The 18,135-nt window shown below is 34.5% G+C and overlaps 1 protein-coding gene across 2 annotated transcripts in view; it reads left to right on the plus strand.

Moving 5' to 3' along the window:
• LOC148625998 (uncharacterized) overlaps nt 1-18,135 on the plus strand; it is a 56,358-nt gene that overhangs the window by 16,387 nt on the left and 21,836 nt on the right. For both annotated transcript variants that reach the window (XM_088569518.1, XM_088569519.1), the window contains exons 11-16: nt 152-240; nt 5,870-6,013; nt 6,607-6,724; nt 8,337-8,410; nt 12,833-12,973; nt 14,775-14,889. In XM_088569518.1, the coding sequence (XP_088425644.1) occupies nt 152-240; nt 5,870-6,013; nt 6,607-6,724; nt 8,337-8,410; nt 12,833-12,973; nt 14,775-14,889 (681 nt within the window). The remainder of the gene's footprint in view (nt 1-151; nt 241-5,869; nt 6,014-6,606; nt 6,725-8,336; nt 8,411-12,832; nt 12,974-14,774; nt 14,890-18,135) is intronic.

An 18,135-nucleotide genomic window follows, 5' to 3' on the forward strand; every position in this document is an offset into this window, starting at 1 on the left:
GCACAAAATAAATATATGCATGTAGCATGATGAATATTGGTGTGTAAGTTTGCAAAGGGAGATCATCCATCTTAAAGGTTTTATATGTTGAAAAAGGACTTGCACCTCATTATCTCCCTCAAAGTTCTATTTTTTTATTATATTTTTTCAGGAGTGTCATGTGTACAATGAACAATATGATAAAAGATTGTACAGTTATTTGAATGCTGCAGCAAATGGTGACATGCAAGAAATTAGAAGGTATCATATATTGATCTAGGCTGTAGTCCATAAAAGAGGATTAATTTTTGCAGTTACCAATTTTGTCATGTGAACATATTCCAAGATGTCAGTTTTCCGTGGTTTAAAATTAATAATCAGCATCCTTTATTTTTAAAAATAAATATGGTGGGTACTATTTTTCTCCTTTTCTGTCCACCACTTAAATAGATTATTACACCATAAAAATTAATACATTTACAGTAATCAAGGGAACCAAGAAATGAGTAGAAATTATAACAAAATAATACAAGAAAAAAGACTTAACAGTGAAACACAAAACAAAGAACGTGAGATAATCAAAATAACATGTACGAAGAAACAAAAGCAAATGAGCAACCCAGACTCTACCAAAAACTTAAAGTATGGACCAGGTGCGCTGGTAGGGAATTTTGTCTTTTGATTTCCTCAAAAGGCCTGTGGCTGAGTTACTCATCAAGTGTGGGGTAGACAAAAGAGGAAAGGAAAACTATGACACCATGAACAAATCAGTTCTGATGGAAACAACATAATGATTTATGATGGTGACCATAAAATTTTGTAGTTAAAAACCATGAGAGATGTGATTTTTTTTGTTTGATAATGGTTTTTCTGAATACTAATGATTAAAGTGGACCAGGATTTTATTTTAATTTTGTCTGTCAGCCAGTGTTTCTGCAACAACCATTTTTTTGACATATTTTACTTCAAATTGCATGCAAATTTGCAGTTTATTTTTTTGTATGTATGATATTGTATCTTCATTAGTCTTAAGATTTGGTTAACATGTGGTTCTGTTCATTTGAATTGATCACATTCTTCTTCTTGTGGTTCGCCATTACACTTGAATGTGAGTCTCCTCAACAAATCTGGCCATCTTCTGTAGGTCTTCGACAGGTCCATACAGTTTCTCTGTAATGGGGGTTGGTTTATCCCATATCTTCTCTCTCTGTGCCTGGTGTTACTTGCATGTCTGCAGAAAGTGTTCTGTATTCTGCTCTGCTTCTCCTCAGGGACACATACATGATGGTATGACCTTCAAAACTCTATATAGATGTTGGTTGATTCTGTTGTGTCCTGTCCTGAGCCTGAAGATTGTGGTTTGCTCAAATCTTTTTAGTTGATGGTAGCTATCTGGCTTCTGAGAGGTATTGTGCTGAGATTTGATGATGGTCTTCATCTCTGTGTAGCAGACAGGATTTTCACCTTGCAGTTGTTGATCGCCTTCCTTTGCTAGCTTATCTGCTTTTTCATTTCCGATGATTCCACAATGTGAGGATATCCACTGTTTGACAGTTTTAAGGCTCTTGATGGAATAAATAGCTCTTTCAAGTTGTGGTAGTTTGTTGTTGGACAGTGCTTGTATTATGGAGAGGGCATCTGTTAGGAATACTACTTGCATATTTTCTGTGTTTTCCTTGATGTAATTTGCCGCATGGATGAGTGCTTCTTCTTCAGCTTTGAAGTTGGAGCAATTTAGTCCTGTTGGTATTGCCATTGACTGTTGTTCCTCATTTGTAGATGCTAGCCCCTCCTTTTGTTGTAGCATTTGTGGCTGAAATATCTGTGTAAACTCTTGCCCACAATTTTGATGGATACTCTTCTTTTAGCATGCTCATTGTTATGGTCTTTCAGATGATGTTTGATTGTTTGTCTTTGGCACTGAGTAACGGAAATGTTGTCTGAATGGTTACATTGTCCTCCGTCTCTGCACATGGATTGTCATTCATTTTAAAATCTATAGGTTTGACATTCTTAGTTAGATGTTCTTGGGGTTTTCTTTGCAATGCTCTTGTTTCAAGAGTGAAGCTTGATCTTTTGAGTCTGCCTGAGGATAGTTGTTTTAGTCTCTCATTCATAGGGTGGTTTGGTAAGCATTGATATTTGGTGGCCTGTATCATAGCTTTACATTCTCTTCTCTTACTTAATGGTTGTATGTATGTAATTTCCTCCATACTAGCAATAGGTGTTGATTTCATGGCTCCTGTGATGATGCAGAGTGCCTGATTCTGGACTTTATCTAGAGTCTGTTGGTGAGACTTAGCTGCTGTCATCCAAGCACTAGAGCCATATTCTAGATGTGGGTGTACGTTTCCTTCGTAGACAGATTTCAAAACTTTCTCATTAGTACCCCAGTTTGTACCAGCAAGTTTTCTCATGATGTTTAATTTTCATCTGGCTGTCATTATATATGCTGTTTCCACGTAAGTCTCTTATCAAAGGTTACACCAAGGTGTGTTTGCTGGTCTTCCAATGTGATATGGATGTCATCCATGGTCAGTTTGACAGATTGGGTTTTAGGTGAGAGTGTAAAGAGGGTTGCTGTTTTTTTTCTCTCTATTGATGGTAACACATTACTCATTTGCCCATTTGACTACCATATCTAATGCTGTTTGTATCCTTTACCTTGCAATAGTTGCACACTCCTCAGAGCACCAGAGGACAAGATCATCTGTGTAGAGCGCTGATTGTACACCATTTGGTAGCTCTGCAACTAGGTCATTCATATAGAGTATGAAGAGAGTTGGTGGCAATACTCCTTCCTGTGGTACACCCTGTTCTAGAAGTATTTTTCGGCCATGCTTCCCATCTACGAGTACTCTTGCCCTTCTATTGTACAGATATGAGTTGGACCATTTGTACATTCTTCCACATACTCCAAATCTAAGAAGGCCATCTTTCCAAACTTTGTCAAATGCTCTCTGAAGATCTATGAAGACAGCTAGCATTACTTTCTATGATTGAAATGCATCCTCGACTACTTGAGATAGATGTGTTGTCTGATCTTCTGTGCTCTTGTACTGTCAAAACCAACTTGTTCATGACCAAGAATGTTGTACAATTCCAAGTATGTCTGTAGGCGATTGTTGATTATACCCTTCATTAATTTGCAACAACTGCTTGTTAGACTAATTGCATGGTAGCTTGAGGCTTTCAACTTGTTGTTTCCCCTCTTCAGTATTGGCATCTTTGTGGCTTCTTTCCAACATTGAGGGACTTGACCTTGTCTGCAGCTCAGGTTGAGAATCTGTAGCAAAGTAATTAATGCCAAGGTGCCAAGGTGTTGAAGCATTTCATTGGTGATGTTATCTGGACCTGGTGCCTTTTTCATTTTCATTTTTCTGTTGGCTGCCTTCATCTCAAACATCGTGATATATCTCTGCATAAGTTCATGTGTTGGCACCTTTGATCTTTCTCTCAATTCAGTTCTTACTTCTTTTTTCCGTGATGTTGGTATATCATTGTTGCTTTCTTTCTCATAGCCTTCAGCAAATTCGTTTGCTGCCACTTTTCCTATGGTTGCTTCTCCTTCAACTTCTAGTGTGATCTTTTCACCTTTGCTTCCCTCATCATTCAGTGCTTTTGTCAAGTTCCAAAGCTTTTTTTTTTTTTTATCTTTTTCCATATCCGTAGGTGATGTTTTCTCTCTCCACCCTTTTCTTTGACATTCAATCTTTGTTCTTTGATGTTTAGCCTTGCACTTTTGGAGTTTGATGTTATTTTCCTCTCTGCGATGTAGTTCTGCATCATCCCTTGCCTTTGTGTTGCCTGTATCTCATTGGACCAGTATGGCTTGTAGTCCTTTCTTACACCTCTTGGTATACTTTCCTTTGCTGCCTTTAATACAACAGTATTGAATGCTTTCACCACATTGTTAATATTCTTTCCCTCTATTACTATGTCCCATGTGAGTTCATCTGTTCTAGACTGAAACATACTCCAGTTTGCCTTCTTGTAATTCCATCTTGATAGCTGAGCATACTCAGATGTTGTTTCTGCAAGGGATATTATGACAGGTCAATGATCACTGCCTCCTAGCTGGTCACATACCTTCCTACTGATTTTTTGGTGAATATCGTCAGTACAGAAGGCTAGATCTGGTGTGGTGGTTGTATGCCATCGACGAGAATAAAATGTAGATGCATCAAAGGGGTCGTTGACAAGGATAAGGTGGTTTTCATCCTGCCAGTCTTCTGTGGTCTCCTCTCTTTTGTCCATGGTATTATATCCCCAAATTTGTGACTGGCTGTTGAAATCTCCTACTATGAGGAATGAACTGTTTGGTATTTGTATGGTGTCTAGTGACATTGGAACAGTAGAAGTTAACGATGTTATACAAGCTTTTCCCAATAGTGCTTTGATTTCAATGTATTCTGCTTCCTCCTTAAACTTTTTGTCTCTAAGGCATTAATGTTGTTTCTTAGTAGAATCATTACTCCACCTTTTTTTCCTTTCTATCACTCTGGAAGACTTAATATCCTCTGATCTTAAAAGGTTTGTCCTCTTACAGATGTGTTTCTTCAATAAAGCAGATGTTCACATTGTTTTATTGAAGAAATTGTTGAAGTTCTTCTCCTTCTGTTTGATACCCCTTCTGTAGTCCACTGCATGATGTTAATATGTGGTTGCTCTTTTCTTTTTTGTTTGATCTTTCTATGGTCAGTAGCTCTCCTTGTTTGTCCCCAGACTCCACAAGACAAAACTAAGGTACCTCCAGTAGCATTGGTTGGGCTCCTTCGAGACAGAGAGCCCGGAACTGCACCTTCATGGTGGGTCCTCACAGGGTGAGCACCAGATCGCTTGTTCATGGTTTTAAGTGTCATTTTGGCGCTGTATCGTCCAACACCTCCTTCTTCAGCACTCTAGGTTTTCTGTCGGGGTTACCTCACCCTTAGCTCCTGAAGTTCTAATCCTGGAAGTACAGTAAGGAAGTTACAGATTCCTGGTTCTTGATTTTCCTCGAGGTTGTCTAATGAAGCCTTTCCCTGCCAATGGGTGTAGCTGTAAGGCAGCGGAGGTTTTAGATCAGAGTTTTCCTTCTCCTAGATGGGCTACCCTCCAAAGTTTACGAGCCCCATCTATCCGAGGCTATCTGGTTTTAAGGCGTCAGTGACTCACCTTTGCCCCTTCTCCAGTCAGTTGAAACGGCCGGACCAGGTCCACCAGTTGGTAAACCCATCATGAAGGTTGGAGTTGGACTTTGGTTGTCAGAGGCTGTTTGAGACACACACCTAAGGGAGCATTTCAAATGATATTGAGAGCCCATTCCCAACACCTCCCCTTGGTTTTGACAACCTTCCGTGACCAATTGATCACATTAAACTTATATAGAATTGCATGCCATACAGCTAGTTGAAATAGACCAGTTTCAATTTTAATACCAATTTAGGTAGGCTACTGAGTAATTTAAATAGCTCTTTAGGTAGAAATATGCCCTATATTATACCTTTGTGTCCTATTTAATTACCACAGAACAACTGTGTAATCACTTAGACACTGACTTATAAGTTTGAATAGCTGTCAATTACAATGACCTCAACCTTTAAATTTGCCATCCACCATGTGGTAGTTAAGTAGCTCATTGGTATAATGCAGGGTAGATTTCTACTTAAAGAACTATTTGAATTACTCACTTGCCTAGTTAGATTTCTATTGAAATTGGAACTAGTCTATTTCAACTAGCTGTAAAAATATATACATTTTCAGATTGTTAGGCTATATGTACTTAATATCACTTATGATATAAATAGGAGTAATGGTGTACTTGTATAAGTAAGTGCATATCAAATGATTAACTTAATACTAGTATTAAAATTTGTTGAACTTTGATGAAGACTGACTATAAATTTAGATTAAAGAATGAAGACTATATAGAAATGGAAGATGTTGATTATGACAATAGATCAGCCCTCCACCTAGCCGCCTGTGAGAATCGGATGGATGTTGTAAAATATATCTTATCTCATCATTTCTGTTTTCCTGCTGCCACAGACAGGTTAGTAACACATCTGAACTTATTGGCAGGAAGACATAAAAAGATGTTTTGACTACTTGTGCTTAGGATTTCTTTACACTAAGTTTTGAAACTTAACTGTTATTGTATAAACTATATCTGTTTCACTTCTTTAAAAAAAACTGCAATGTATAAAATTTCTTATTATAACTTTTTATGATTATTGTGTGTGTGTGTGTGTGTGTTGTTCTCTACAGTAAATGACCTAGAACATAGTGTAAATATTTTAGTGTTACTACAACATAAAAAATGCTTTTGCAATAAAGAATTCATTAATTCAAATGAAATTCTTACTTTTAATTGGAAGATACTATCGGTAAAACAATTTGAAGCTAAGGAGGTAGACCTAGTGTAAGGGACACAACTATTAAAATTCATTGTAATGTTTGTATCAATCTCATGTAAGCATCAAAGTAACTTGGATTGAATATGATACAAACATATCACTGATTTCAAGAGTTATTTCCCTTACTCTAGGTCTTCCTCCTTAAGCAGGGTAATGAAAATGTGGGAGGGGTTCTGAGTTGTGACTGTTGATATTTACACAAATTTTTAACCATTAATATATTAAACAGGTGGAATAGAACTGCATTAGCTGATATTGACTTCCATGAGAATAATAAACCTGATAAAAAAGATTATAAAGAGGTTAAACAGATGATAAAAGACTATAAATCTTCTGGACAGGAGAAGGTATTTATATACAATGAATTTAGAAGGTGATTTTACGGAGTTTTTTTTCTGTGGTTTTGTATAATCATGTTGAAAACCCTGTAGTAAGGCCTCTAGCAAAACAAACCCTTGAATGGGAATAATTTCAAAGAACTTGGTTGAGGGGGACAACTTATTTATTTTTTTGGGACTGAATTTTTATGAAGAAGGTAAATGTATGGGTGTGGGGTATTGTAAGAATGCCCACTAAGGTTTAATTTTATGTGCCATGAAATTAAAATTTTTCAGAAAGAGATAGAATATCAATAGTTTTATACATAAAAAGCAGAAGGTACATGTACAGTTGAAAAATATCCCCTAAAGTTATATTTATATAGTGATAGGGGTGTCTATCTGTCCTTCTTTCCTTCCATTACGCGAGGGGGACCCATCTATTATCAGTTACTCCTCCTATACCACTGAATGGAATGGAATGAAACTTTTAAAGAATCTTTATTACATGCTGCCATTGTGCACCTACTATTTTAGATTTCGATCCAATTCAATTTGGGGGTTTCACATAGGGAAACATGGACCTTGTCATTTAAATTGTGAATATTGGGACATGGGGGACCCATCTCTTTTCCATCACTCTTCCTAAACCACTGAATAGAACAGAATAGCATAGACAGTCACAGAATCTTTATAAGATGTTCCTATTGTGCACCTATTTTAGATTTTGATCCATATCAAAATGGAGGTAAAAAGGTGCATGTTAACAAATGGGGGCAGTCGGAGAGCGTTACTCATAGTTTTTGCTAATTTTTTAACATGGTTATGCTTTCATTTATATTTATAACTATTTAATACTAAATATCATTGACCACTATCTTTTCTGATCTTAAATTTTCTTCACTGAGGTCCGAACAGAATTTAGTTTTTGAGTTTGAGTGTATAATCTATGAATAAATTTATGCACTCTGATAACCTTTGATTGGTTTAAATAAATATCTGTATCTGTATCAGCAGTAATTAAAAGTACTCCTGTGTGTACTTATCACTTTTTGGTATGTTCTCCTTTGTCTGGATCTAGCTTCTCCATGCTTGTATCTCCGGTTTTGCTATTACTCATGTCAAATTTATCTATTATTCACATTTTTGTTGCGGGAGGTATAATGTTTTTGACTCGTCATGCCGTCCATCAGTCCATCTTAAGTTTTCCAGATTTTTTTCTAAACACTTGCAGATATTGACATAATTTTTGGTATATAAGTTCACCATGATAAGTTACAGGTCAAGTGTACATTTCCGTTTCGTTCCACTCTGATGATTTTTACCGAAATTACAGGCTCTTGAACTTAGCAAAATTCACAGAAAAAAATGTTTTCCAGACTATAAAACTCAAAGAAATCACAGTTTGGAGTTTGAAACTACATTCTGAGTAATAGAATATAGTTAGAAGATAAAGGTCTAAAGCCTGAAAAACATTCTTATTCCTCTTTTTATTGGGCTCCTTCTACATGTATTTTTTTTTACAAATTTACTTGAGTATCCAACATGAGGAAGCGTGGGGTATGTGAGCACACTCTCTAAGGTCCTTTAATTCTTTTTTGAATTATTTTGCCTATGTATAAATATTATTTTGTTCTTTCAGAAATATTTTAGAGAGAAAACAGCTGTTGAATTGATAAAAGCTGCAGAAAAAGGAGAAATTGATAAAATTAAAAGGTATTTAATGAATAATAAGGTGGATTCACTTGATCCCACTATTCATCCTATAAATGGTCCACATTAATAGCGTGTTTTTCATGAATAATTCACTCAAATATACTCTTGAAATTATTATTTTCAAACTTTGACCGAGGCTTATGATCATGAAATGATCTGGTGAACTATATTTTAGACTGATAACTTATCTATAATTGGTGTGTTAATACCTGTTTTACTACAGCCAAACTTTCCTTAGGGACCTTGTATTTAAAAATGTTTTTTTATGAGTGATAATTCAATTTATTATATAGATAGCGGAGATTTATCGAAGTTCCCGGTGTAATAAATTTTGATAATTCACACTGTGAAATAAATTGAGTAATTTCACTTTCGCACTTTCTCCCACCAAAATGTCACAACTTTGATATCAATCCGCCAATCACAGAATTGAAAATTCATGTAGAAAATGACGATAAATTATGAACAAAATCTATATATTAAATAGGATAATCAATTGGTCATTGTGAATAACCAAAACATTATCACTCATGCCAAGAATGCTTGAGGATTTAACTCATGCGCGAAACAGCTTCCGCACATGAGTTAAATCTAGGCGTTCTTCGGCACTCGTGATAATATTTTGGTTATTCACTCTTTCCAATTAATTATTGTATTATTATCTAACACTTGCTATACCTACCGTGATATAATTTTAACATGTGTTAGTATGGTCATTCTTTGTTTTTAGTAATTTACTCATTAAAATTTCTATACTATAGTCGGCGTCACATAAATAACATACTGTTAAAATTTGAATAAAAATATTTTCTACGACTTTATTGACACCTACCGTCATTTAAATTGTCTTAAATGACTTGCTCATTTGTTCAGCCAAACGGCTTCTCCCTAAACATTGAATCGTTAAATTCCGGTCAGATTTTAATTCTAGGTGCCAATATTTACATTGGAAAAAGTCGGCCATGTTTACAGTGATCAGGTTGCTAGGAGATTTGTTTACGTTTAAATGGTTTGTCCAAAAACCAAAGAACCCAGAATGCACTTCGGCGTTATTTCGGTTATCTCGGATTTATTTTACGCGAACAACGTACAATACCGAGAAGTTGATCAAGCAGACGATTGTCACCGGAGTTCGACGGGAACTTACGAACTTCGTTTGTAAACAAATCGTCCCGTAAAAACCAACATGGCGGATATTAGTATGGGATTTTCCCGTAAGGATTTGTTACGCATGATTTAAGCTAATAAGCGACTTGTTTATGAGAAGCTGTTTGGCTAAACGAATGAGCAAGTCATTTAAGACAATTTAAACGACGGTTGGTGTCAATAAAGTCGTAGAAAATATTTTTATTCAAATTTTAACAGTATGTTATTTATGTGACGCCGAGTATAGTATTAAATTAAAAAGAACGTAACATATTTTCTATTAATTTGAAATGTAAACCTCAATGTCTGTTATCTAGTGTGCAGAATGTAACCGAGGCTATTTCTTTATAGACTTGAAAAATATAACAGTCATTCTTTAATTGAACTCTTATGAAATTGAGATGTTTCTATAGTCCCTGATACAATTTACACAACTATTTGAGGGATTAATGATAGCTTCTTGACTGATTGCTGACCATTGATAGCCAGTGATCAGTGGCTGGTCTGATTGACTGATTGCTGACCAATGATAGCCAGTGATCAGTGGCTGGTCTGATTGACTGATTGCTGACCAATGATAGCCAGTGATCAGTGGCTGGTCTGATTGAATGTATCTATTATAATGCTGTTGTAAATTTACATTGAAATAAAAATATTAAATTTTCAATTTCTAATTAATTAATGTAAAATGTAAATCTATATCATTTAAATTGAATAAAATAACAAAATGGAACAAATCATTTCTTTCTAAATTGATTAGGGGTGTGGTAGTTATTCCCCTTTGAACTTGGTTTCCTGAAGTATACTTCTGAATCATCTTGTAACTACCCTCAAACCACTGAAAGTAAAAGGGTGTGAAATATAGACACAATATGTAGTTCTGCATATATAACAATATTTTGATACCTCTGATATTGTGGGGGTTAGGCACTATGTACTTAGTTTCCAGAAATGCACTAATAAAGCATCTCTATGCTTTATGAAACTTCTCTCATCACATAGTCAAAAGTAGACAATACAGTATTCATTCCATAAAATTGAAAAAGGGGGGCAGTGGCCCTCTTGACAGCAAAATAGGGGATCATTTTCAGAATAAAGGGGGCCAATATGGCAGTATAATAAGATAACAGGAGAGATTCAACCAACAAATAAATTAACCTCAGATTTGTATACACTTAGATGAGAGGTAACAGAGGTACATATACTCCTACAACATAAGAGGTTGGAATTCCGTTCCTCCATACCCCAAACTTTTACTTCCAAGCGCCATATTGCAAACCACTTGTACCAACATTCTTTGAAATCGGCAGAATTATAGTAAAATGTTTACCATTTACAATTTTGGATTTTTATTGCTTGATTTCTGGTGGGTTAAACTTCTTTTATGTGAAGAAAAGACTTACAATATTTTAAAACACTGTTAAGCTTATTCACGTTTGCAGTGGCTTTCAACATGTCAGTTTAGGATGGCACCAAGTCAGAAAATAGCTTGCCAGACAACCTCTAGCACTGCTGGAGTAAGATACACACACTCCAAATAAATAAAAAGAAATACTATTATATTTTGTTTTTTTATGCCCCCATGACAAAATGTCTGGGGCATATTCATTTACCCCTGTCTGTCCGGCTATCTCCTCGTACAGCTTTTGAACTATATCTAAAATATTTTACAGGATATTTCTACACATGATGAAGGTGTGCAGGATCAAAGGATTTTGATTTTAGTGAAATATTACGGAAATTGGTGATAGTCACACTTACTCATTTTACTCAGAAATATATGGATCATTGCTTGTCTGGCTATCTCCTCATACAGTCTTTGAACTACATCTAAAATATTTTACAGGATATTTCTACACATGATGAAGGTGCGCAAGGCCAAAGGATTTTGATTTTTGTAAAATATTACAGAAATTGGTGAAAGTTAGACTTTGCAATTTTTGTCAGTAATATATCCCAAGGGATTTATTATGGGGATATAAACATTATTTGTTAGTCATTTTCATCAGAAATAGAGCTATATGGCTTGTATGGCTATCCCCTCATCTAAATTGTTTTTTGCAGGAAGTTCCTACACATAATGATGGTGTGCAATGTCATAGCATCTTGATTTTCATGAAATATTACAGAACTAGGTGATATTTGGACTTTGGAATATTACGAACTGGGTGATAGTTAGACTTTGCAATTTTTGTCAGAAATATATCCCAAGGGATTTATTATGGGGATATAAACATTATTTGTGCGACAGTCCGTCCATCGGTCCTCTTTTTCTCATTGCAATTAGTCTGACACTACCACACAGAATTTCATGACACTATGTGACCAGGATACAATATGTAGATATGCATATATTTAGGAATTTCTGATCCCCAAATTGATCTCCAGATTTTTCATGTTATGGTACTGGAACTGAATCTGCAAACCATGTTTTCATACAAAAATAAATATGTTCCTAATTTGCAAGTGGGGGTATCATTAGTGTCTTACAGACACATTTGATTTACTTTAAAAAAAATCACTGCTAACAAATGATGTGAGGGCTCCTGTGATAAACAGGGCTTCTAGTTTTATTATGGCATTGTGTTGACTCAAATTGTAATTCAACTTGATGTTGCAGCTCCACTTAGAATTTTTCTGTTCTTATCAGGATTGTATCCAACCTGGCCCAGCACCAAAATGAACAGTTTCATCTTCACTCGAAATTCTCTAGGTTCACCAGCCATGTCCATTTGTTTTCAATCAGTCGGCTCATCTGAAATTTACTGGGTCCCGTCAATAGGATCAGGGGAAATGATCGTGTCCCCTGCACACCACCTGCTGTTTCCCTAAATCATTTTTGACCTGAGAAAAGTTTTGTTTACTACGAGTGGGCAAAGTCATTGGTAAGCTGGTTCTTGGTTGACCATCATTACACTACATAGAATACAAGCGAGAACCTGTTTAGGCCATTAGTGCTTTTAAATGACAAATATGCTTCCGGACACAGATCCAAAAAACAAAATCTGGAAATTCAGAGATAGACCTACGGAATAATGTGTGCCTGCAGGGCCCACATGCAACACTTTATTTGCGGCATGCATAAAATGTCCGCGCCAATGGCGGAAGAACGCTGTTTGGAATGAACAATAGGCCAAGTTGTTTTTTTTTTGCATTATGAACTACGAAATTGACTCTGTTGACATTCTTCACAATATGATTTATTTTCCCCAAAATGAAAGAAAATGATGATACATTTTGATAGTGATTTGTTTATTTTGTACTTTTTTCATTTAGGTTACATAAAAGAGACACTGATATGAATTTGCAAGACTCAAATGGACAAACAGCCCTCCATGCTGCAGCAAAGAATGGCACTGTTGAGATAGTTAATTACCTTTTATCGGATTGCAAAGTTTCTCCATTTATTAGATCAAGGTCTCTTTTATCTTGTTTAAGTATGCTTTGAATTGAAACTATTTGGTAGATTTCTTCATGATGTCATCACTTACCTGTGATTTGATTTTTATTGGCAAAATTTATTGAGTGGCATGGGGCATCAACTTTAAATCATCATAATTTTTTCATTTTTTCAAGATACTTGAAATATTCTTTTGGTTCCCTACACTGCCAATAAAACTCTTTTTATCCATGGATTTTTAAGTAAATATTCAGTAATGAGACTATATGAGCATAAAATTTTAAGAATAATTTTATATGAACATAGTGGTTTACATATAAATATTTCAAATTTATTTTTCAAGTAAAAGAGTTATAAATTCCCATACAAAATATAAATTTTATCTAAATGAAACATTTTACAGAACCAAAATTAGATACAAAATAATGAAGTTAAAAAGATTTGAAAATTGTGGTTCTAATCATGAAATTGTTAATTGTTTACTTAGTTGTTTATTTGCCAACCAATTTGACACTTAATGATATGCAAAGTAGTGAATATGACATCACTATTGCAAACTCTGCTTTTGACAAAACTATTTCTTTTCTTTCAAATAAAGAACAACTTTTTCTTCACTACTCAAAGTTTTTTTTAAGAAGGTTTAGCATCATATTTAGATTTGCATGAAGGAATGTAATTACTGTCGGAGGATTTTAAGGGTCTTTCACTTAACATTTAACTCTTTGTGAGCTTCCTATCAGTATTTCTGTTTAAAGATAAAAAATAGTACAATGTAGTAAACTGGAAAAACTGTGAGCAGTGCTCACTAAATCTATATCTCCTGCTCCCCCAATAATGACCATATACAGAGAAGTCTTAATTGTAGGTTCAGAACCCAAAAAAAAGTTAGAATGAAATTCTGATAGTTTTTACCCTAGTTGGGTCATTGTCTCTTTAACATAATATTAAAATCATTCTTGTTATATTCAAAACTGCTGTGTACATGAAACCTTTGAAGTATTTAAGATTGAGTGAATGTCCTTAGTTGCTTCATGGTTTCTTGCCAATAACAGAAATTTTAGATAAATTAAATATTATGTTAATATATAAAGCTGTAATTTGTATATGGAAATACCGGTATCTTAAAAGCTCATTTAATCACTTTATCACCAAACATCTAATCATTCTTTCCAATGGGTGCTGAGAAATCTGCCACAGAATATTTCCCAGTACCGCACTTCTACAAATTTTAAGTAGGTCGGAAAACAGTAAGTATTGACCTGGACAGATGAAAAGGGGAGACATAGTACAAATCAAGTTTAAGCCATAAACTTAAAATCTAATCATTCCTTCCAATGTGTGCTAAGAAATATGTGATGGAAAAAATTTTTGATTATTGAACATGTTAAACCTAGTCCTTTGGAAAACAGGAAGTCTATTACCTAGAAAGCTGGAAAGGGGTACATGGTGCAAGTCATCATGTTTAAGCCATATTCCAAATATCTAATCATTCCCTTGAGTAGAAGCACAGAAATCAGTGACGGAGGGAGTAATGGACAGACACCCCCATCACTATATACCCCCTACTTTTCAAAAGTGGGGGGGGGGGTATAAAATCAAAGCATCATATTTTCTTTTTAATATGATTACTTACGAAAATGGAAATTGCATGATGTGGTTGATGAAAACTTTCAGTTCTTATGTGAAAATGCATTTGTCAAGCTCATTTTCTAGAAAAAGTAACTTCATTTCATGTCAAACTGTTCTATTCTATACCACACATTACGTGTAAAATATAATACCTTAAAACATAATAACAATAAATACTGTTTTTTGAAGGGGATTACGCCCAGTGGATAGTCTGCACCATGAGGAAATTGAGGAGACAAAGATAATCAGAGACTTATTGAACAAGAAAATGGAAGAGTTAAGAGAGGATAAAAATGATACCAAGGTATGTTTTTGTCGCATGAGTTTATTTTAATTTTTAAATATGATGATCAAAGCTGAATAAATTTAAAAAAAAAAAAAAAAATTATTCTTGTAGAAGTACTCTCTTGAAAATCTGATTCATCTTTGAATTTTTTCGACTAGAGATTTGATTTTTTTATTTTTTCATTCTCCAGATTGTTTGAACTTTTGTCTTTTATTTTCAATTTTATCAATAATAAACAAGGTGGTGTATTCATTTATGAACACTAGTTGCTGGTCCAGTTACATATGTTTACTGAAAAATTTAGCTTACTCTCTAAAAGGACTTAAGTACTACTCTGTCTAAAAAGCAGACAAATTGTTTGTAAGGCCTGGCACATGAAGAAAAAAACAAAGATTTTATTTTTGCATCATATAAGTTTTAACTCCTGATAACCACCAGAAATATCCATGAAAACTGATTTATTCAATGGTTTGTAGTTTTCCTTTCCTCGTTTGTCTACCCCGTACTTGACTTTTATGAGCAACTTGGTGGGTGTTTCTAGAAAAGCAGAGGATGCTTACCTTACCGTTGCACCTGGTGCATGCTCCCAGTTTTTAGTGGAGTCCGAGTTGCTGATTTGCTTTTGTTACTTTTTATGTATGATTTTAGTTGCTTTTTGTTCTTTGTTGTGTATGTCTGTTTTCCATGTCTGGTCTTTGTCCCTGGATTGCATTCTTTTGATTACCACTATAACCTTGGTTCCCTGGATTACTCTTTTGTAAAGATTGCCTTTTTAAGATATTAATAGGTCAAATTTAGCTGAAATACATTATGGAAAATTTCCCACACTTTTTCCCTGTCTAACAGTAAAACAGTATATGAGTCCAAGATGCTTCAGCATAAATTTAAATAGATTCTCAGTTGTTTTCTTGATGTATTTAATGTATTTGAGGCAAAAAAGAATAAATTAAGAAAAATAATGTGCTGCCCATTGCTTGATTCTTACACAGAATGGTACAAAAAGATGACTAAACCCAAATAAGAAGGATTAACAAGCTGTTACAACATGTGTATGTAAAAAAAAACTTATGAAGTATCTTTTCCATGAAACTTTCATTAATGTCTTTCAAAGTTAGATATTATTTCATAAATAGTTTTGATCCAACAGGCTTTCATAGTTATGATATTACAGTTGTTGAAGCATGTCGCTAAAGTTTCTTGGAAAGAAAATGTAATGAATACAGTGTTTTCCCCAATTAGGCAGAATTCACTCATTTTGGCTCTTTTTACACTATAAAATTTCCATGTCTTTCGTAGATGAAATGCAAAGCGCGCATTTGACTTCACTAATTTAATTTTCATGGTTGGATTATATATATGCCAGACATACATGTTTCATTTTTACTCTAGTTGAAATAATGTACACTCATTTTTGCAGGCATTTACAAGGTAATAACAGGACAACATTTAGTTTGTTTAAGGCTTTGCAAAAATGAGGTGACTTAATATTTTCAATACCTCATACCAAATGTTGCTACTTTACTATCAAAATTGGTTCAAATGTGCATTATCATGAAAACTGGTGCAAAAGCACAATTTTATACAACTGTTTTGATCTGCATTTTATAATATTATAATTCTAACCATGAGATTCTTCATGCTTATAGCCTTTTTTTATTGGTTGCCAGAAAGTTTGTACATGCATAAACTTCGCCAGATTGTTCATACATGCATGAACACCAGTCAACTTGAAACCAATATGGTGGCCATGTAGTTCGAAAGAGTGTGGCAACAAACTGAACGGCATAATATAGCCGTAAGAATAGTTTATTACATGCACATTGATTTTATCGGCCAAGTTTGTTTACAGATAGTAATTATCAGCTCAGGGAAAGAAACTTATAACTGAGTGTGACTGAACCCTTGAAAACACCTTGTAATTTTCCTTCTTCCTTGTTATGTTTCCTTAATAATTATATTCCTGTTGAATTGTTTACATCTCATTATCAGATAAATACATCACCTTTTTTGATTCTTTTAAAAAAAAGCAAATTTGTTTTCTTAGCTTGCCTGTCCGAAAGGCCATGTGAGCTATTGCCATCACTATGTGTCTGACATCCTTTATAGTCGTCCGTTCACTATTTCAAACATCTTCTCCTCTGAAACTATTTGATAAAATGTAACCAAACTTTGCATGAATATTCCTTTTAGGGTTTTAACAATCCTTATGTGGTGATTTTTGATCTGGCAAAAAACATGGCCACCATTACTTAAAATAAAGCATAGGTGTCAGAGTGCTGAATTTTGGAAATAACTCAAAAACAGTTGGCATTAGCTCAAATCTTACCTGAAGTAAATTTTTCAGCATGATGGGATGGATCCATGCTGAAATTTCAGAAAGTCTTGTTGATGGATAAATGACATTTGGGTCCTAAAATGGATTTTTTTTGCTGAATTCCACATTTCCAACTTTGAAAATCTTCTCCAAAACAACCGGATGGATAACTTAGAATACTTTTAACAGTCTATGCATGGAGATTTTTGATCTTGCAAAAAACATGGTAGTCATTACTAAAAGTAGACTATAGGGGGTCAAAGTCCAGAATTTTGCACATGACCCAAGAACAGTGGAGTTGAGCTAAAATTTAGTAGAAGTAAATTTTTCATTATGATGAGTTGAACCTACATGTATGCTGAAATTTTCAGAACTATCCATTGACGGATGAATGAGTTATGGGTCTTGAAATAGATTTTTTCCAGAATTTATGATTTCCTACTTTGAAAATCTTCTCCTCCACAACTACTGGATGGATTGTAACCAAACTTGTCGTGAATGTACTTTATGTATCCTTAAAAATTGTTGTGTGGGGATTTTTGATCTGGCTAAAACCAGGACTAATGTTGCTATAAATAGACCATAGGGGTCAGATTGAAGATTATTAGAAATAACTCATATTGGTAAACAAATTGGTTGAGCTAAATTCTGACAGGGTGAAATTGATCAGCATGGTGAGAACAAATTATGCCAAAATTTCCATAAAGATCTGTTGACCAATGTTGAAGTTATTGCCATTGAAGAGTCATAAAATTACTACACGAGATATGTTTTATACTATGAAAACCTATTAAATAACTAAGATGCTCTCTTTTGATTAAACGATTCTTGTTACTATAATACAGTAAGATCAAGAGTAAGCTTTAGAAACCTTAAAGGACTATTTTTGACCAGGTGAGCAATTCAGGCTCTTTAGAGTTTCTAGTTTCCTTTTTTCTGTCCTTGTGAGA

This window comes from Perna viridis, chromosome 2 (assembly GCF_037379345.1).
Source record: "Perna viridis isolate PV_CMFRI_1.1 ecotype Kerala chromosome 2, ASM3737934v1, whole genome shotgun sequence".
Classification (NCBI taxonomy): domain Eukaryota; kingdom Metazoa; phylum Mollusca; class Bivalvia; order Mytilida; family Mytilidae; genus Perna; species Perna viridis.